Source organism: Tasmannia lanceolata, unplaced genomic scaffold (assembly GCF_043159265.1).
Source record: "Tasmannia lanceolata isolate RefF3 unplaced genomic scaffold, GAP_Taslan_0.1 ptg000008l, whole genome shotgun sequence".
Classification (NCBI taxonomy): domain Eukaryota; kingdom Viridiplantae; phylum Streptophyta; class Magnoliopsida; order Canellales; family Winteraceae; genus Tasmannia; species Tasmannia lanceolata.
In genome coordinates, this window is record NW_027518685.1 from 20,950,853 (window position 1) to 20,973,931 (window position 23,079).

Sequence of the window (23,079 nt, forward strand, 5' to 3'; positions counted from 1 at the left end):
ATACTAAAAATAGGAGTTCGTTCAAAAAAATGTATGACTTAATTTTACTAAAATACCCCTAAAATAGCATTTTAAGTTATAAAAAGATTAGAGGGTATTTTTATAAAATAGTATAATAAAATCGGATTTATGATTGTCCGAGAGGCTTTTGTTAATTGCCAGGATCCGATCGACAATAATTTTGGATCCTATAATAGGGTCCCAAAATGTGTTCATGGATCCGTAACATGTCTTGTCCTTTCCATTAAAGTTCGGATTCGGATTGTCCATCGGGACCGTCTAGGTCCGTTGACACCCCTAAAAGTAGCCCTTAAACATGCTTTGCTCACCTTGAGACACTTTACTTAACCCCAATTGAAAATGAAGAAAAAGACACGCATTCAAGAGGGTGAATCTTGACCCTAGGGTCACGTGTCTTGACAATGGGGAACGCGTCCTTACATATTAATAATTCAGTGTATTGCATTGCTTATTAGGGGCTTATGCTGATGATAAAAATGAATAAGGAAATGATACAAAAGCTTCCTTAATTTTATAATAACATCTCATTTTAATAAGAGAAATGATATCAGCACAACTATGTTCTGATATGTTCCTACCGTATCTTGTCTTTTAATATTTAAGGGGCTATCAAAAGGCAATTAAAAAACAAAATCCAAGCTGGGTATGTGGATTTATTAAAACATGGTTGTGCTGATATCATTTGCCTCAATTAAACGCTTCTCTAATTGGCAGTTGATAGAATTTTGAGCCGCTAGTGAATGAAAGAAATACATCATTAATAAAACAAGAGATTATGGATGTTATACTGTGTGGTATCGTTTGACAAGAAATGTAGCTTCCATGAAATAATTTTTTAAGTGATTGTTTTGAAGAAGACTCGGAGCGTTGGAATGTCAACGAGTAATGCGGAAGATTAGTGCAATAACCTACTCATCCTAATTAAGTAGTCAACTAATTGCATTTTTTAAATTTTAAGTAGGCAACTCTTTCTCATTGCTGAATTTGTCATTTTCTTTTTTGTTAGGTAAGTTGGGATTGAACCTCAGACCTCAAGTTTAAAAGAACATTGTGAAATTTCCTTAGACATTCCTATGTATTTCCAAACAATAGAAATATAAATATGCAATGTTTCATTTTCAATGGATAAAAAACCATTGAAGCCACTACTTGAATGGTTCATACATAGTACAGATGCATTGCATTGGTATATAAAAGCTACTGATATTAGCACTACCACATGTTTTGATAGGGCTGGGGCCATCATCCCCACGCAAACCCATGGGCAGGGGCGGAGCCAGGAATTTACACTTGGGGGGCCAGACTAATATACACTTGACTGCATTGGTCATGTTGGGGGGGGCGCCATGACCACTTAAAATAGCTAAGCCACTAATTTTTTAGCCAAGGAATCCGTACTATATAAAGGGATTTTTCAAGTCATTGGGGGGCCATGGTGTATAAAAAAGATAATGACTATGTTGAAAAAAAAAAAAACCGTTTTATTGGTGTGCCATTTAAAACTTTTACAATGAATAAAACTCCTTATTTTTAGGCAAACGCGTTTTAAACATTTTAAATACTTTTCTTTGGTAAACTTTCCAATTTTACCCCCACAATATTTTGTAAATGACAAAATTCTAAACACATCTTCTTGTGTTTCCGTTTTTTTAACTACGTTTTTTTTTTACCAATGCCGTTTTAAACTCGATTTTTTGCGGTCCCGTGTTTTTTGGCCGAATCACGTTTTGCTAACAATGAGCGTAATTTCTGATTACACTAGAAGGGGTGGCCCCGGGAAGAAAAGGGGGCGAATATGTCATTGGAAATCTAGACGTGCCTGCCACTATGAGTGTATTTCGGCGCGTAAAAGAGTCAGAAAATCAGGGAATGTAATTTTCCTAGAAATGCAGTACCAATTTCAAGGAAAGTACGTTCCCAGCTTCAAAGAAAGCAGAGAGTATGACAATTTCATGATCCCATCTTGACGACAACAAATTTAGCATACAAACATGAATCTTGACCTACAAACAAAGCCGTATGAGAGTTAATCTTCTCATCATGAATCAAAATCAAATATTTGTGGCTCCCACCATATTTTGCATCACTAGTCAGGTCAATCAATATAAGTTGATTTCCATCTTTAGGAAAGATTTCAAAGTGGACTTTCTAAGAAGATGAAACGTATTTTCCTAGAAGATGCTACAATATTCTATTTTCATATCACCTACCCTAAAGCAAAGCCATGCAGGAACGCCAATACTACTAGATTTCGCCTACTTTAGCCGGATTTTATGACTTAAAATGATATGTTCACCCCTTTTCTTCTCTGTTCCACCCGGTTGTAGACTTGTAGTGTAAGAACCAAGGTTTAAAATTTCGGTTTCGGTACCGGTTTCGAAATTTCAAAATTTCGGTCGAAATCTGGTACAAAACCCGAAACTAATATTTTATTCAATATTAAATTTCGGTAATTTCGGTCGAAATTTCAATGAAGTATTAGATTAATTTTCCATTGCAGGAATTTCCATCATTCTTCTCTGTCACCCAGCTTCTTAAACCGATGGTGATGTAACAAGAAACAAAAGGACTTTACAGGATTTAATGCAATTCCAATCCCCAAAAAATATCGCTTTCTGCTTTTATAATCCCAAAAAATAGTTAAGTTACATATCGCTTTCTGCTTTAAAAAAAAAGATTTTTTGGGTAAATTTCGGAAAACCCGAAATTTCGGTCGAAATAAATGACCGCTTCGGTTTTCATCGATTTTGGTGTCGGTCTCCACCGAAATCCAAAATTTCAGATTTCGGTCGAAATATGAAACCATGGTAAGAACTAGGTGTGCAACTTGGGTCGGGTTGGGTTGACCTTTTGCCAAAAAATGACTAGGAATCAACCCGACCTGATTTAATAGTAAAAGCTCAACCGGAATTTCCAAAAATCAATCTAAGTTGCACCACTAGTAAAAACCGTAGTCATAAACAAGGTTTTAAATTTCGGTTTCGGTATACATTTCGGTCCTCACCGCTGAAATTTTGAAATTTCGGACGAAATCTCTCGAAATCAAATAACGTATTATTTTATCCCCTAAACAATTTCGGCGAAATCCCTGAAATGTCGGCCAAAATTTCGGTAATTTCAGCTGAAATCTCAGGATAATATTAAATAATTAATAAAGCCCAGATTTTTTGGTGATTTTCCTTAAATTTCGGCCCCAAATTTCGATCGAAATTTCTAAATTTTGCTCGAAATTTTGTAACATTTCTAGTTTACCCAATTTCGGTTTCGGTCTCAACCGAAACCCAAAATTTTGGATTTCGGTCTAAATTAAAAACCTTGGTCATAAATACACTGGAGGGATGGCCGAAGGAAGAAAAGTGGATGAATATGTCACTTCCCTGTCATAATGAAAATTTCAAATTTTGAATTGTGATAACCTATGCCTGACTTTTTATGGTAATATGCACCTACATGAGACAAATTTAGAAAATTATTAGAATGGTTTAAAAAAAATTCTTGATTAATCATGAATTTTCTTCATCTATTTAAACATTAAAAATTAATTAATAATTTGAATATTCTCGCATTTTCTGAATTGAACGTGAAATCACAAATAAAATTTCAATTCTCATACATTATTTGTAAATATGTTTTTGTTGCGTTTGTTTATACAACAAGTATATTTGGTAAATATTGTGTTGTAAATAAACAGAGCCAAGCATTTTTATAAAAAAATTTCTCCATCTTCTCCTATACATTTGCCTCACCTGCAGAAACCAAACTTTGTAACTATACATGAGACATTTGCAGTTGGGCCCACACAACTGAATCACATCTGAATCCATCGGATCTAGATGGATTCAGATGTGATTCAACACACATGAAACTTCAGTGTGTGTGTGTTTCACACCCGATCCTTTGCTTTTAATAAAGGTGAATAAAGTCCAAAGAGATACGTAAACGAGTAGAGACAAAAGAAAGGTCGCCGCTAGATAGCCTAACGGCTATCAATGGACCCGGATGGTCTGATGGATCCAAAGAATCCGAACTCAGTTGGAGAGAATTGGGTAATTTCGTAATATACATCATAAGGATCAAAATTGTTTCAAAAGAAGTCTCTCTCTGACTAGTTATGTATTAACATAACCCTAGAGGCTAGATACTCGTATACAGTTAAGATTAATTCCTTTGTTTAGCTGCATTATTTTGACTAGTAAAAAGGCACGTGCACCGCACGTGCGGCGTCTTAATGAACTATTCCGATCGACTGCATATGAATTTAATAATAATCTTTAAGCAACAAAGACAAGTATGGAGCTCATACAATTTCTGAAATGTATGATACAGAAAAAGCATAAGATATGAAGAGCCACAAAAGTGTAGTTGCAATCTCAAAAGTAAATCTATAAAAAGCATGTAGAAACCTGTGTTCTAATGGAAATTATTGTTGAAACTACATATGTTGATGAAAACAATGAAAGTTTATATATGATTAAGCTCATTACATAGATTTTGACTAACACAGTTTGACTAATACGTCATGCAGAATTATTTGCTAAACATTGATTTGAACAATTCTTCACTTTGGGCTGAAAATTGGTCTCAACTTTGCGTCACCTGCATTTGCTATTTGAAGATTTAAAGGGTGTTTTAAAGGCCAAAGAGGAGTGATCCGATATCATCTCTTGGGCATTTTGTCATAACTTGGACTTAGTTATTAGCTCACACTGTGGACAGAATTTTAGATGCATGTGTAATCTCAACTCTGTTCAGTCAATATAATAATACTAACCGAACAAATTCACTAATTAATAGAATCATCCAGCATAGACAATGAATACTATAGAGTTGTTAAACTATTCCATCCAAAGAAATAAAGCACAGATCAAAGCTCCCTTGAGAGGGATATAATCAAAATTCATAATTATAATTGTCAACAAAATAGAATACACAAGGAAAAAAGATATACATAAAAGAGATAAACACACACAAGCAAGAAAAGTAAATATTAAAGTACTGATATTGGACCTATCATGTTTTGATAACTGCACTAATTAATCTTGTCATTTTTATTTAAACAACTGTCAACTATTATTGCTCTTTAAAGCCAGTTGAAAAGGAAATACAATCTAATTTTGTTTCATTACTAAAACATGGTAGTGCAAATATTACTACTGAAAGATTATTGTTCTTTTATTCTATCAAAGGAATAAAATATTATCACAGAATTAGAATATTATATAAAATATTTTTTATTTTATTATGTAATTAAGTACTTTAAAAGTAAAAAAAAATAAGTTGTTAATTTAAGCAAAAAATTATATTATAGAAGAAAAGCAACACCATTAAAAAAAATGAAAAGAAAAGCAAAATAATCAATATTTTGAAGGAATAAAAAAATTAATTTGTTCTTTTGAACATCCAATCCATCATCACATAAAGGATTTTAGCACTACGTCTGTGTGGCCCTACAAGTCCAACAACCTCCTCATCAATCATGACATCATAAATTCTATCATCTGCAAAGCAACATGGCCACCAATTTAAATTCAACATATGAAGAAAGGGAAGACAACCCCTCCTCATAAAAAAAAATAGCCTAACAATAGCAATTTTTATTCGTCGAGGACAAGCAAATTCAATCACCCGTCTATCAAGATTTGATAGTTCTTAATAAATTTGTATCTCATCTCATATGGAGGTTGAATCCTGAACAAAACGGTAATTTTTGAGTTGGATGGAGATTTCTTAGCTAATAGTAGGATTTTCTGCATAATCGAAAATATCAGCCCATTTGCAATAGGTTCAACTGATATTCAGATTAGGAGTACATTATGACTTGCATCAGTAAAATGAGTGAACCTACTCTAATTATCTCCATTACCTTTCTCTCTAATTCTATCTTTTGTGATTGAGTCAAGCGAACCGTTAGATGTGTTCTCTAATTGGATAGATATGTTTCTCGCCACCGAAACAACTTTGGCATTGCAAAAAGTGTTTCTTTGCACTCCATTATCTATTTTACTTTCATACGTTTCTAGAAGCCCCCGAAGCGAATGTAGTCAAAGCTGCAGGATGCTAAGATAAAATACTTTCTAAATGAAAATGGTAAGTTTGCTTATGGCAAAGACTGATGGTGGAATTACCATCTAATACAGGAGAGATTTTGAAAGAAACCACTAATTTTTAAATATTCCCCATTATTAGCACCTGACAAGTACAAATTTCATTTCTCGCATTGGGTGTCTGTAATCATCAAATAACATATTGAAACAAATTACAGTCTTTCATATTTGTCTTTCAACAATTTGGTGTTGAGAAATATTTTAACAGTTTCATGCATACAATTATACTTTTTTCAATGTTTGTCATATTAAAGAGTCGCTTCCTTTGTCATATTTTGTTGTTCATTATCAGCTTGGAACTTAATTATAGCTCCAGCAACAAAATTGATGGACAATTAATACATCAATCACTAAAATCAATGGCTATGCACCAGATCACTCTTTAAGTTAGATTATTTCTCATCCATTAAATCAATGTTCTTATAACTTGGATACAATTAAAGATTTGATTTGGGGATCTTTCCTCTCTTGAAAATTAGGGACTCTTCCCTCTTTTAAAGATAATTTCTCAGCACAAAGAAAAACTCAGATCAAAAACATGATTTGCAATCTCTGCATAAAGAAAAAAAAATTAGATCAGAAATATGATTTTCAGCCTTTTTTATACTAATTAAAGGAAAAGCAATCGAAACAAAAAAGTGAATCAACAATTATAAGTTGAGTTTTACGGAAAGAAGACGGATTTTTTTCTTCTGAGAAATGCCTTGATCTTCTGCAAGTAGCAATAGTTGAAAAGCAGGGCCGGGTCTGCTCTTGTTTCTTTACGGGGGACAGAGTTGTTACGAATGATAAGGAATGGAAGCAAAAAGAGATGAGTAGAAGTGATAGTAGATTTGCGGTCGACAGAAAATGTTATTTTTCATTTCGTTTGTTTGTCAATATTGAATTCTTATCATAGATGAACCTAGTTAAGTTTTAGTCACAATCCAATCACTTAGGCCCTGTTCGTTTGAGATTATGAGTTGTGACAACCGATCGTGAGTGTGAAACTGATTATTGGAGTAGAATTTGAACATTGTTTTGAGTCCAATAATTGGTTTGGTACTTACAATTGGTTGTCATAATCTTAAACAAACATGGCCTTATTAAGATTGTGATTTTGGATTAGGATTTGATTCATTGAGAATCATTGTGTATATAAATAGAGAAGAAAATTGATTGTATGTATATAAACATCCACAAATTGAAAGATTAGGATTTAAGAGAATGAAGCAATAAATAGGGAGGTGATAAATTCACCCCCTTCTATTACAATATTCACCCCTTATTGTTCAAATGGACTCTACATCCACACCATAGGATGATCCAAACCGTCCATTTGATGGGCCACAAATTAAATAGGTTTTGCCCCAAAAATAATTTCCATAGGATAATCCTAGCCCTCCGATATATAGAAAAACTCCATATAATCAAACCTCTATAGATTTGACAGCCAGGATCATCCCATGGAAATGATTTTTGGGGCACAACCTATTTACATTGTGGTCCATCAAATGGACGGGTCTGATCATCCTATGGTGTGGGCTGTACAGTCGATTTTGAAAAATATGGGGCCCCAAAAATCATTTCCATAGGATGATCCTAGCCCCCCGAGATATAGAAAAACTCAATATAATCAAACCTCTATAGATTGGACGGACAGGATCTTCCTATGGAAATGATTTTTGGGGCACAACCTATTTACATTGTGGCCCATCAAATGGACGGGTTGGATCATCCTATGGTGTGGGCTATACAGTCGATTTTGAAAAATAAGGGGTGAATACTGTAATGAAGGGGGTGAATTTATCACTGCTCATAAATCAAGATAGTTTCGATAAAAGGAAGGCAAACATGTGGCAAGATACGAACAAAGAAGCATTAAAGCAGGGTGGGTGCAGCTGGGTTTTTTTTTTTTTTTTGGAAGTATATGCAGAGGCATGGGAGAGGCGGAAATGACCAAAAAACACAACAAAGAAAGGGAATACATGGGGAATTAATGCAAATATGTACAGGACATAGAAGGAATTAATACAAAAGAGTGGAAGAAATTAACCCATGATTCTCGCTTTATACATAGTATAAGGATAAGGATTACTTAAAAGTTTAATTTGTCTCCGACCCATAAAGAGATTTTAATGGATTGTAGTCTAATATTATAGGATGGGACCAAGACCATATGAGTCACCTCGTGATGCTCTACAAGATCAATAGTCTTGATCTCATGTACACTCCTCCTGTGCCCCCATGTAGGACCCAAAACTTGCCTTTGAACCTACAAATGAATTTCAGAGCAATTGCTCTCTATCATGATTTATTCCCGGTTATAAATATTTTTATTTTATATTATTTATGTGAGGAATGCTAAACTCAGGTGCACCCTTGCATAAATAAGATGAAAGGACTCCTCCATTGGTTGAAAGTCACCAAAGTGCATTTAATGTCTCTGACATTTATAGTTTTCGGTGCTATTATAAATGCAGTTTGATGACTTCAGACCAATGGGGGCGCCCTTTCATCTTATGTATGCAAAGGAGCACTTGAGTTTAGCATTCCTCATATGCTACAGTTAAGTTCGTAATGAACGTTTTTTCTTTTCTTTTAAAGGTTTTTTTCTGTTCTTATTTGTTCATTTTGAAAAGGCTTGTTGACGTCAACGACGTGACATATTTTGAGTAGGTCACTTTGTTGGGACTTGCCTACCTATTTCCTCATCCCTTCCGAGAACTTTCTTTTATATGTTTTTAATACCTTCTTCTAGTTTATATTCATTCTCTCTAACTATTTTCGATAAGAACACCAACCTTTGCCTTCCACATCATTGCTCTCAAAGTTTCACTGAAAATTCTTCAAACTTTGCCAGAAAAAATGGCAGCTAAGAGATCTCTTGATGAATCTGCAGGTAGCGACCCAGATCAGCCCCATCAGAAACAACTCAGAAAACCACCTTCTTTTTCAACGTTCGTATCCCAATTCTGATAAACCTTTTCTCTCTTTTGATCTCTCTTTTTTTTTTGCCCTTTTATCTTATTTTGTTTTGCTTATCTTTTTCTTGATTTGGTAACTTCATGACGCATAATAGATATTAATTCATTTGGCAGTTGATCTTGCCTGATCTTATATACTACTCCATATTGCCACTAGTATCTCTTTTTTTTTTTTTTTTTGGATAGGTATGCCACTACTATCTATGTTATATTCTATGGCATCTTTCGTTTTTCCTATTTAGATTGGTACAGGATTTCTTTTAACAAACTTATAGCTGCTTTTACCTTCTCTATCTACCCTCTTTTGTGTTTCTTTTCCTGAAATAAAGAGAAAGAGAAACAAGAAGACACTGCAACCTTTAATAGAAAACAGACAAAAAAAGGGTGGAAATTTCATTTCTCTCTCTCTCTCTCTCTCTCTCTCTCTCTCTCTCTCTATATATATATATATATATATATATATATATATATATATATATATATATATATATATATATATATATATATGTATATGTAGATAGATATTGCTTGTTTTTCCATGTGAAGTATGGTTATCATGATGGGTAAATTTTGGTGGAGATTATTCTGACATGGGTTTCTTTCTTTTGACAGTGTGATTAGAGAAGCTATGATGATGAGATCGTATCAAACCTTATGTTCTGCATTGGAGCCATTGCTAAGAAGAGTGGTATGCTTCAATCTCAATCAAAGGATGCATAAGAAGATTTTGCCCTTTCTAATCAATGCTACGTTCTTCATCTTTGTTTTAAAATTCACTTGGAAAATTAAGAAAATCTACTTTTTCTTTCTTTTTCTTTCAATGGAAAGAAAACCTACTTTTATAATCAATGCTTTTGCACCTTTCTTTCAAAATTCATTTGAAAAATTATGAATCTTGAACTTGCCACAAGCTTAATAAAATCGAAATATATATATTTATTTAACAGCCTACTAGTCTACTACATGATATCCTTCACACCCATATTAGGAAAAAAAAATCTCATCTGCTATTTTTTGTCTTGTAACTACAAATTTCTTTTTTGCTCCAAAAGTTGTGATTGTGAAATGCTTTTGCTATAGATTCCATCATATCTTATATGATATTCGGATTTCCTACTTTTTTGTATGAGAGAAGAAATCCAAAATCTTGTTTTGGCAACGGCACTCCTTTCTTTATTTTACACTTCACTAAAAATCTATCCACGGCCAATCAGAAAGTTTAAAATAGAGAGATTAGGAGTGCAACTTGGGTTGGATCGGGTTGAGCTTTTGCCAAAAAATGAATTGGAATCAACTCAAACCCGACCCGATTATGGTAAAAGCTAAACCCGAATTCCCAAAAATCGACCCAAGTTGCACCCCTAAACCATTATTGAAACAAAGTACAAGGGAGTGGGGATTTTATCTCTCCTTTTGTGAACTACTAATGTAATAATTTCTACATATACCTATATGATATTATCATAGCTGGATTGAGCCTCTAGCTCAATTAGTCAAGGCTTTGTTCTTCAATCCTGACGTCGGGTTTCAAGCCTAGCTTACCAAAAAAATATATGATATTATTTTAGAGTTTAGATAGTAGAAACATAATCAGTAATGAGTAAATTATCTTTGTTGGAGAAATGAAAGAAAGAGCATAAAAAATTATAGTATTTTGTACATAGAAATAGTTTTAACTGTCTTCTAAAAAAACCCTAATTTTAAGATCATCTTATGCATATTTTAGGTGCAAGAGGAGGTTGAGCTTGTCGTAGCACGCGCTGCACGTCATGTCTTTAGGTACCAAAATACTGGCTTTGTATGTGTGTGTTGGACGCGCTTTCTTCCCTTATCTGTTTGGATTGCAAGAAAAACGATTTTGATGGAAGAAAATTTCTTGGATTTCTTTCTTTATTTATTCACAATGTAGAAGGAATTGATATGATTATGGTTAATTTAGATGGATATCATCGTAAATTGAAGGTCCTTCTGCATAAAAATTGAATAAGTTTGGTACAAGTTATCTTTTTCCGTGGGTAAAAAAAGTAGAATTTTTTACAAATACTTTTCCTTTCCAAACTTTTTCAGTAAGGCTCTGCTCACTTGTTTTCCCGAGAAAGGAAAAGAAAAGGTTTCCTGGGAATCTGACGTGGTATTAGGAAAAGAAATCCAGGGAAACTGTGTAGGAAAAGGTTTCACGCGCCTGTTCACGTGCGCAGGAACTGTGCAGGAAAAGGTTTCCCGAGAAACTGCTTGCCCACCTTTTTTCAGTAGTTTTCCCGGGAAAGCAAATCCGACCAAAATAGTGGGATTTGGTTTCCCACACTTGTGAGAAAAGAGACATTTCCACATCATTTTTGGCAATTTCCATGTCATTATTTGACATTTCCCACCTAGGCTTGTTACTTTCTCAGGAAAACAAGTGAACACCAGAATTCTGTCTTGTCAAGGAAAAAAGAGGTTGATTTCCAGGGATTTGCTTTCCTGGGAACGCAAGTGAACAGAGCCTAAATTCCTGTAATCCAAAGGGAAGTTATAAATTCGCACCCTGGGACAGCCCCCTCTAGTGTATTTATGATCCTACTCTTTTATGCTAGAGGGGGCTTTCCCATGTGAAAAAAAAGCCGGACGAATATATCATTTCCCCTTAATTAATTATTTATTTCTCCTGGATTGTTAATATGGGTTGGCCTGACTGAGTGAATGATTGACTTGTCTGAGTTGACCCGATTTCCACCTGCGTACTAATAAAAAATTCCTTTGACTCACCCAAGTCAATAAAAAATCGCCTTACTAGCTACCAACTCACTCAAATTAATTAACTCGGTTTTATATTCGATGAGTTTTTGTCCCAGTGAAAAAATTTAACATTTATCCTAACAAGGCGTGTGAACTTAATTTAAACATGAAGCTGATAGAGTGCTATTTTTTTCCATTTATAGATCTCCCTCATTGAAAATCCAAGCAGCAGAAGCATCAAGCTATCAACTCATCTTCAACACGAAACTCTCACTCCCAATCTTCACTGGAAGCAAGATAGTGGGTGAAGATTATAACCCACTTCAAATACTTCTCGTCGATTCCAATGGCCAAGAGGCCACCCTCCCATTTCCTATCAAAATAGAGCTTGTTGCTCTCAATGGAGATTTTCTTAGCAATGACCAAGAGGAGTGGACATCTGTGGAATTTGAGAGCAATATTGAGCGAGAACGGCCAGGGAAAAGGCCATTGCTCGCCGGCGATGTGTTAGTCACTCTACGAAAGGGCGTTGCACATGAGTCAATTGGAGATTTTGAGTTTACTGATAATTCGAGCTGGATAAGGAGCCGAAACTTCAGGGTCGGCGCCAGGGTTGCTCCTGGGACTTCACTAGGAATGAGGATCAAAGAAGCAAGGACTGAAGCTTTTTCTGTTAAAGATCATCGTGGAGAATGTAAGTTTTTTTTGGTAATTTGTTTGATGGTCCTTTTTTATATGAATATGAATTTATTACCACAATTGATCTATAGAATAAGGAGACCATCATACTATTCTTGTTATATTACAATTAATAATGATAATTAAAATAATTTTAACTGATAATTTATTATTAATATTATCATGATTATGATCTAAGTCACAGATATCGTTATCAGGAATTTCTCAGCAAGGGAAAATCTCTGGATATATTAATTTTTGGAGTTATATCGGGAAAACGATAAAAACAAAATTATTTAAAAATATTTAAGTCTAAAAATTATGCAAAAATATAAAATAAAAAATATTGTAAAAATATCGTGGTAAATGAAAATATCAATATTTTTTAAATTCTTGGAATTATTTCATGCTTTCATCGTTTAATCAAAATATCACGATAAAATCGCTCTATGTTGAAAATATCGGAGATATTTGTGACATAGATGATAATATTATAATAATTGTAAGGTGATATGCTAATGTAACCGTTTGCTTAGTAGTTTGTTTCTTTAGTAATAAAAGATGAAGGTTAAAGATCTCATGCATAACAGAATTTCACTTATTTGAGAAGGAAGAAAAGAAGGTAGCCTGGATATGATCTGTCTTACTGTTTAAAAATATCTTATACTGCGAAAAAGAAATCATTTTCAGTTTGACTATTGAGGATACGTATCCATGGCTTTTGTAGAACCATGCTATTGGGACAACAACTCCTTCAATCAACCAATAACGATGGAGGGTGCGTTTTTTTGTTTGTTAGTTTTGTTGTGTGTTGAATGTTAGGTGAGGTTGGAGGGTGCGTTTTTTTGTTTGTTAGTTTTGTTGTGTGTTGACTGTTAGGTGAGGGTGTGGTAATAGCGAAGTTGGCCCGGAATGAGTCTAAACCACATAACAGAGAAGTATTCCCAATCACAAATTTTTCTCTCATTTTTTAAGTCCCACCTTATTCAATATACTTTTATCAAAAATTCCCTCTCTCCGTTTACTTCACATAAATTTCCCTCATTTTATTTTACATAAACTACCAACCAAAATCTCTCTCTCTCTCTCTCTCTCTCTCTCTCTCTCTCTCTCTCTCTCTCTCTCTCTCTCTATATATATATATATATATATATATATATATATATATATATATATATATATATATATATATATATATATATACATATATGAGGAAACTGTTGGTGAGCTTAAGCTCACAATCACATGGGGGCCCACTTTGTTAGGATGATCCAAAGCATTCATGTGAAAGTCCCTTACATAGATGGGGGGTGTGCCAAAAATCAGCTCCATAGGATCATCCTAACCCCTCCATTTGTGGAGGACAAAAATGGACAGACACAAATCTGCCCCATTTTTGTCCTCCACAAATGGAGGGGTTAGGATGATCCTATGGAGCTAATTTTTGGTACACCCCCTATCTATGATAAGGCCTTGCAAATGAATGGTTTGGATCACTCCCCAAAATGTGGGACCCATGTGATTGGGCAAGCTAGCTCACCATAAGTTTGGTGAGCTTCCTCTATATGTATATATATATATATATATATATATATATATATATATATATATATATATATATATATATAGAGAGAGAGAGAGAGAGAGAGAGAGAGAGAGAGGGGAAAAGGATTGTGCACTCTAGCGTACCAAGCTTATGGTACGCTCGAGTGCCCAATCACATGTGGGCCTACTCTGTTAGGATGATCCAAAGCATTCATTTGAAAGGCCCTTACATAGATGGGGTGTGTACCAAAAATTAGCTCCATAGGATCATCCTAACCCATCCATTTGTGGAGGTCAAAATGGACAGACACTGTGTGTCCACAAATCTGCCCATTTTTGCCCTCCACTTTTTGAGGGATTAGGATGATTCAATGGAGCTGATTTTTGGTACACACCTTATCTATGATAGGACCTTGCAAATGAATGCTTTGGATCACCACAAAAAATGTGAGACCCATGTGATTGGACACTCGAGTGTACCATAAGCTTGGTACGCTCGAGCCTACAATCCTTTTCCTCATATATATATATATATATATATATATATATATATATATATATATATATATGTGCATTTATTTTTAAATAAATTACCCAAAACCCTTTCATTCCTTTTATTTTATCTAAGCTAATTAAAAAAACCGTCTCCCTCTCCCTCTCCCTCTCCCTCTATTGTAGGTAAAGTTGTAGACATTTGTATAAGCAGACTTTAAAAATCTAGGCCTATTTTATCAGATAGAGCTAATCACATGAATGGTCCCAAATATCTTTGCCTTACTTGGGTGGGCCTAATGATAAAGTGTCACATGACTTTTAATGATAAATAGAATGGAGAATAAAACAGTCTGACACGTACACCTTGTGGTGGTCATTTTCATTGATCAAGTGGCCACTACTGGTCTAGTCCATTACCTTTGCAACCTTGATAAAATGATCTTATCAAGGTATTGATCAATGGCCTATAATCATTCAAAGAATCAATCATACAAAGTACATCATCTTGTTATTAAAGGCTTTTACATTGTTTAATATTTATTTGTTCTTACATTTAGTGCATGTCTTGCAACCATGGAAAAAATATTCCACGGAATATTAGTGGGTTGGGAGAGAGAGAGAGAGAGAGAGAGAGAGAGAGAGAGAGAGAGAGAGAGAGAGAGAGAGAGACTTGAGAGAGTAGGAGTGAGAGGAGCATAAAAAGGCACAGAAAAACAGGAAAAAAAATTCCAATTTGAAGTAGTGTATTTGTATCTCTGTTTTTTAGGGATTCTCATGCTCTCTCAAGTCTTTCTCTCATTTTTGAAGTACTATCTCACAATTAGTCATTTTTCATGATTGCCAAACATGCCCTTAGGCTATTTAGTGTTGCTAGGTAGACTAAATATGAAACCAATTTTAGGCAAATGATTGTTGGTTTTGGTATTTATACAAAGTTTAGGGAGTTTCTTGTTATTAAATTTAAGTAAAGAGGGTTTTTGATAATTTTTATTTTTTTTAGAGAGATTATTTGATTTTTATGAATAGGCGTACAAAACATACTCATCATCCCATCCTTGATATTTGATCCGACATCAGGTCACACTTTGACGAGGTGCTGTTCGATCAACTATCAAGGGTATTACTTCCATCATACCACCTTTATACGCCCTTTCATCATATGATTTCTCATTTTTCTATTCCTATTATTTTGTTTTGCCACCTCTAACTTCATGTGTACTGTCTGGATGATCCTAACCCTCTAATTTGTAGACCGCAAACAAACAATTAAAGAGATGAAAATACCACTATCTACATTTAGCAAACAAACATCTACATTAATCAGACGTTTATTATGGGTTAAGAGTTGATCTAGATTGTTAGATGTGTCCACTGATTGGACAGTGATAGAGAAGGTTGAGAAGGTGAGATCTAGCCATTAGATTAGTTTGAGATCTAATCGAGATTACGTATATTACTATCCACAACATAAATCCTTGGATTGGAGATTCAATGTTAATCCATTCTCTTTGCAACAATTATCAAAACATTTTAAAGCTTACTTGAAGTAAATTTGAATCTGTTTGTAGTGTATAAGAAGCACCATCCTCCATATCTACATGATGAAGTGTGGCGTTTGGAGAGGATCGGAAAAGATGGCGCTTTCCACAAAAGACTCGTGCACGCCAAAATTAACTCAGTCCAAGACTTCCTGAAGCTATCAATTGTTGATCCTGGCAAACTCAGAACGGTAAATATCGAATCCAACCATCTAAATTCTTTACATCTGCATTGTTTTATATCAAACACCAATAGTAAAAATTTCATTACGGGTGCTTTGCAGTACTAGATCATTTCCCTATCAAAGGTTGCCTTGTGTTCGATCTAGAATAGGTTGTTCTAGATAAGTTCTTACCCACATAGATTTTATCTCTTAAAAGCACTTCTTCTTCCAAAACAATGAGGATAAGAGGACGCCCACCCTTTGGAAGGAATTACACTTATCCATGCTTTTTCAAGATAAAGTACTTTTCAGAAATAGTTCTCACTCTGGAAAGTTCCCTGGCAAACAATGGATAACTCATATCATAGGATAGATCTAATCATCCTTTTGGCTGAGGGCTGATAGCGAGATTAGTCTCAACCCTTCACAAAAAAGTAAAAGGCTGATTTTGGGCATCCCACTTAGTCACAACTGTGGTAAAACAACCATCTTATCTAGGACAATCTATTCTACAATCAAACAGTTTCTAATTAAAAGTTTAAAACCTTCTTGCACTAATATAATTCATACTTTTAAACTTGGGCTAATCTCGATTTTGAATATCATGCAGATACTAGGGCAAGGAATGTCAGAAAAGATATGGGAAGTAACAATGAACCATGCCATGACATGTGTCATGGGCAACAAGCGTTATGTGCATCAGAGCCCTCATTCCACCCTCATACTAAATCCTATTTGTCAAGTAGAAGGCATCATCCACAACGGCCAAACATACGCAACACATACTATAACCGGGCGTCTCAGAGTATGCCTCAACTTTCTATTCACTCTCATATAGACCTGAAATGTTTCCTTGTATCCCTTAATCAAATGTAAAAAATAATTGAAATTTTGTAGGCCCTTGCGGAGCGAATGGCCTTAGATGCTTATTGCCACTGGAATCAATTGGAAGAGGTTGACCCCGAGAATGCCCCAAGTGAGTACTTCTACTTAGTGACCTTCTTTTGTAAAGCTAATTGAGTGATTTTTCTCCCACCTCTGTCCTTTTACACTAGGTAAACAAGTATTGTATGAATTTTTTTTAGTTACGAGTATCAAAGATTAGATAACCCAACTTCAACAGCTTAAGCTTTTGGAGTAATTGATTGTTTCACATTGTATCACAACAAAGGTCCTTAGTTCAAATCTCTCTGATATTAAAAATCCACATGTAATGACCAACTCAAAAGAGTGGGGCCACATGTGCCATGTGTAGGCCAACCCTAAAAAAAGAGGGGCCACACACGAGGGGGAGTGTTAAAGTATGAAAGATTAGATAAAGGTTTTAAGCTTTTGGAGTGATTGTTCGTTACACATTTTCATGGTTCCCAAACATGCCCTTATTCTTGATATAACTTTGATATGTATGAAATTCCGCAGGTGGGTTGATGGCCCAGGGAGTAATTGAATCGCGTCATGACATTGTGCAACCAAGTAGCCAGTATGGGGATCCGGACACAGGGTTTGTTCAGATGGTGCCCCTTCCGGACAACAATGTACGAATTGGACATAGTGATTGGCCACAGAACTTGTCCCGTCTCCCTTCAATGATAGTTGGAGACAGACACTTGTTTATGTCAGACTCTATGCTAGATGATGATTCATCTCCTACTCTTCCTTTCCTCCTTGAAAGTTAAGAGTGATCTTAGTCAGCTTGGTATGGATGAAGTCAGCAGCCCTCGATGTCTAAACGCATGTGAAGAGGCGACCAGAATGGAAGATGATCAAGCAAGCAATTTTCACTTTCGAAAGGGCTTTCTTTTCTTTTTCATGTGTACTTTTCTATTTTCATACCTTCGTTGTGCCATCTGCACCGGTTTTGTTTTAGAGTGTTTCCAAAGGCAACCTTCTGATTATGTAGTGATGGTTTGGTTGCTTTGCCAATATATTGTAGATTCACAAAGGCGGACTTTGGCTTTGGAAATTGACATTAGGAGTTGACAGAGGAGAACAACCCCACTTCTCTTCTCCTCTGTTCTATAAAAAGTAAAACATCTGATCGTACTCAAAATTATAAATACAAATATAAGATACTAAAACCAAATAAAATATGGTAGTTAAATTTGAATATAGAGGCATATGTTTGGAAAAAGATAATTATTTGACCACAAGGAGTATCCATGAAGTATCTGCAAAGTAAGCATCGGGGTGCTGTTTTTTTTTTGGTAGATAAGCTGGGATTGAACCTCCGACCTCATGGTTGAAGAACATTGTCTTTGAAAATTGAGCTAGAGGATCAACCTCTTATCCGCCCATGTTACTCTCACTAAGTAGGACCAAAACACGGACAAAATAGTGTTGAAACTTTTTTTTTTGTTTTTTGAAATGGCATATATAATAAAAGAAACAGAAGGGACACCCGAAAGGGAATACCCAAAGATACAGAACAAAACATAAAAACTAATTACAAAATGACTAGGCCATCAAATAGGAAATTGATCAGACCAATTCATCGAGATGCATACCACCCCTCTTCTAGCCAAAGCGTCCGCCTTCTCGTTAGTAGCCCTTCTAACATGAATCAACTCAATATCTGATTCCGCCAATATATCTTCCATTTCGTCAAAAAGATCCAAAAACCTCCAAGGTAGAGCCATCCCACCCCTCAGCAACCGGATAACATTAAACGAATCCCCTTCAACAATTACACTCTTCGGACGGTCCCTACTCACCTTTTTTATGCCATTGAAAGCCGCTTGGACTTCCGCCTCCGTAGCGTCAGTCACACCTAAAGGGCCCCAAAAAGACCAAAGAACCTTGCCGGCATCATCACGACATAAATCTCCCACCCCGGCTGGACCAGGATTCCCAAAGCAAGCACCATCGAAGTTTATTTTTAACACTCCTTGATGCGGTGGTTCCCATCTCTGCACAACTTTATTAGCCCACTCACTACTCAAGCACACCACCCCCATCCTTCCTAAAGATCAAACGCTGAGAAAAACCGGAAAGATTGATGGCATCTCGTCCAATTAATAACCAAAGCAATTATCCGCATATAAAGATAATGAGGAGCCTTGGACATTCCCTCAAACACCCGCTCATTTCTCTCCTTCCATACCACCCACCAAGTGGCAAGCAAGCATACTTCCCACAAAATTTCCCCTTTCTTCTTCCAAGGCACAAAGCTCCATTGTTGCAACAACAATTCAATAGACCTAGGGAAAATCCAGCTGATCCCAAATCTCAGAAATATGCGACCTCATATAGACCGGGTGAACGAAAAATGCATAAATAGATGATCTGCAGATTCCCCATCCGCAAGACATAGGAGGCAATGATCAACAAGTCACATACCTCGGTTTCTCATAAAGTTAATGGTTTGAATCCTGTCGCGACATACGGCCCAACCAAAGATACTAACCCGCGGCGGACAATGAAATTTTCACACCTTTCCTGAAAAAGAGGGAGTCGGGCAGGGCATCAGGCTCGTATAGAAAGATCTGATAGAAAAAAACCCAGAAGAATCTGCAATCCATATTCTCTTATCCATCCCTTTTCTTTTAATGTAGCCATAATCCAAAAGCCTCCTAAGTCTAGTCGTAGAATCTAACTCTCAAGCAAAGAACCTTCTTCTACAAGCCGGGCACCATTCCCAAACACCATCCCTACTAACCATACACTCACTCACCATAGCTTCTTTATTCACCGCAACCCGAAAAATTTCTGGGAACAACAACTTGAGCGGGCTATCACCACACCATAAATCACTCCAAAACTTAACTCTATCCCCTCCATAATCCCTAAATCTAATATTCAGGTTGAATAGGGGGGACATTTTTAAAATATCTCTCCACACCGTTAGCCCCTTTGACTTAAAATTATCGAAAGACTCCCACCCTCCGGGTTGACAACCTTACTTACTACAAATGACCCTAACCCACAAATGAGATCTTTCTTCGCTAATTCTCCATAACCACTTTCCAAGCAAAGCGTGGTTAAACTCCCTAAATCTTCTAATACCCAAACCACCCACTTTGATGGGCACACAAAATCCTTCCAACTCACCAGAGAGATTCCTTTTTTGTCCTCATTACCTCCCCACAAAAATCTACGTTGGATCATTTCAATCCTCAACAAGACACTGACAGGACACTTGAAGAGAGACATAAAATATACAGGAATATTTGCTAAGACTGCCTTGATTAAAACCAATCTTCCACCTCTCGATACTAAATTTCTCTTCCAAGTATCCAGCCTATGCCCAATCCTTTCTAAAATCGGCTCCGAAAATGCCTTATTTGGTCTTCCAACCCCCAAGGGCAGACCCAAATACGAGGCCGGAAGATTATCCATCTCACAGCCCAATAACCTCGCGAACTCCAGAACCTCTTCCAAGGGGACATTCAACGCAAACAATCTAGACTTATGGAAATTAGATCTTTGACCCGTTAACATTTCATAACATCTCAAAGCGGACTTTAAATTTAACACTTGGGATCTCTCCGGAACGCAGAACAAGAGCGTATCATCCGCGAACTGGAGGTGAGAGACCTCCACACAGTCTCTCCCAATACTGAAGCCATTGAACAACCCTATATCGCATCCTTTAGCTAACAATCTACTCAGAGTTTCCGCCACGATGACAAACAAGAAGGGAGATAAAGGGTCCCCTTGCCGAAGACCACGAGAAGACTTAAAAAAGCCTTTAGGAGACCCATTTAACAACACTGAAAACCACGCTGAGGATACACAGGACATAATCCATTTGCGCCATCTATTCCCAAAACCCATTTTAGCAAACAGGAAATCTAAACAGTCCTATTCCACTCTATCATAAGCCTTTTCCATATCCAATTTGCAAATAATTCCTCTCAACTTGAGCCTACGATAATAATCTATGGCCTCATTGGCAATAAGGGAGCAATCTAATATTTGTCTCTTCGCTACAAAAGCACTTTGATAATCAGAGATAACTACCGGTAGAACTTTCTTTAAGCGCTCCGCTAGAACCTTAGCCAAAATTTTATATAAACTACCCACAAGACTAATAGGACGGAAATCTGCAATTTTTGTTGCCCCCGCTACTTTAGGAACAAGAGTGATGAAGGTAGCCCCCGTGCCCTTGTCCAACTCCATACCATTAAAAAACTCCATGAAAAAATCTAATATGTCCTTTCTCACATTTTCCCAACAAGATTGGAAAAAGGCAAGACAAAAACCGTCCGGCCCCGGAGCTCTATCTTTGCTCAGAGCAAAAACCCCTCTCTTAATCTCCTCCTTCTCAAACGGTTTTTCCAACTCCGCACACAAAGATAGATCCAAACTGCTAAAGTCAAGATGCTCCGGAGTTGGTCTGGGACCCCCATCCAAAGTATATAAGGAATTGTAAAACTGTAAAACAACTCTGGAAATCTCATCTTTACCCGATACTGCCACTCCCATATCTAATAAAGAATCTATCCTATTTCTCCTCCTCCTTCCACTGGCCACGGCATGAAAGTATGCCGTATTTTTATCCCCCTCCTTTATCCACCTATCTCTTGATTTTTGTCTCCATGAGATTTCCTCGTGTAACAACACCCCTTTGTGCTCTTCTTTTATCCTACCAAGCTCCTCCCTCAAATCAAAAGACCCTAGCCCATTTTCCTCGAGGTCCTTAATTTCCTCTATTCTACTTTCCAACCACACTTTCCGGGTTAGATCAATACTCCTTTGCTCCTTCACCCACTCCCTTAATCTCTCCTTCACAAATCTTAGCTTCCTACCGATTCTAACATCAGATGGACCCACAGATTCATAGGATGTCCACCAGCTACCTAGCTTTTCTACCATGCTAGGGACCAGTAACCATGCAATCTCGAATCTGAAAGGAGGGAGACCCCAAGATTCCATTCTCGGGTCCAAAATGATAGGGCAGTGATCTGAGACCGAATGAACAATGGACCTTTGAAAAAGCTCAGGGACCAGCTTCAACCATCCATGACAAAAGAGAAATCGATCAATCCTACTCTGAGACTCACCCCGACACCACGTGAATCGAGATCCAGCCAATGGAAGATCAATTAATTCATTTTTTGCAATGAACTCATCAAATGACCTCATGTTTTTAACCGATCTCCTACACCCCAATCTTTCACCAACAAACCTAATCTCATTAAAATCACTCCCAATGCACCAAGGATGGTCCCATCTCCCCCTAACCCCATTAAGCTCCTCCCATAACAACCCTTTCTCCGCTCCTAACGAAGGGCCGTATACCCCAGTAAAAGTTACGCATAAAGCATCCTCCGTCCTCAAAAGGACGATGGATAAGGAGAAGCATCATTTCCACTCCTTCTTAAAAGACCACACCGACTCATGCCAAGCTACTAATATTCCCCCCGAGGTCCCTTTTGATTCCACAAAGGAGAACCTCCAATCACCCCTAACACCTATATTTCTCAATAGATATCTATCCACTACCTCCAACTTAGTTTCCTGAATACATAATAGGGTCGGCTTCCATTTTCGAACCATTTCTTTAACCTGAGCCTGTTTCTCCAAAGATCCCAGACCATTAATATTCCATGATAAAATCTTCATAGGGAACCAACTTTGACAAATTTCCTCCCCTTCCGACCCCTTTTCTTCATATCGGAGGGAGAGTAACCCATTTTTCCCTCACCCACTTTCCCCCCATAATTCACCTCAGTCTTTAACTTAGCTAGTTCCCTAATCGTCCTTTTTTCAGTAGGACACTCTGACCTAGCCAAAACTCCCTCTGCCTCTCGAACCTCGGCCTCCCTAATCATCTCATGAAAGCCACCCACCGGACCAGAGTATTCAACTCCTAACACCTTACTAACACCAATTGTATGCTCCACCATGG

The 23,079-nt window shown here is 36.6% G+C and overlaps 1 protein-coding gene across 2 annotated transcripts; it reads left to right on the plus strand.

The window, feature by feature from the left end:
* Positions 1–8,861: 8,861 nt before the first annotated feature.
* LOC143884757 (protein SAR DEFICIENT 1-like) lies at positions 8,862–18,192 on the plus strand. Of its 2 annotated transcripts, none has more exons than XM_077388514.1 (8): positions 8,862–9,064; positions 9,704–9,779; positions 10,818–10,870; positions 12,013–12,503; positions 16,096–16,256; positions 16,840–17,034; positions 17,127–17,205; positions 17,649–18,192. In XM_077388514.1, the coding sequence occupies exons 1-8, from the start codon at positions 8,973–8,975 to the stop codon at positions 17,903–17,905; spliced, it is 1,404 nt and encodes a 467-aa protein (XP_077244629.1). In that variant the 5' UTR covers positions 8,862–8,972; the 3' UTR covers positions 17,906–18,192. The 2 variants fall into 2 exon arrangements, with proteins under 2 accessions (XP_077244629.1, XP_077244630.1); XM_077388515.1 differs by having other exon boundaries at positions 8,886–9,006.
* Positions 18,193–23,079: the final 4,887 nt, after the last annotated feature.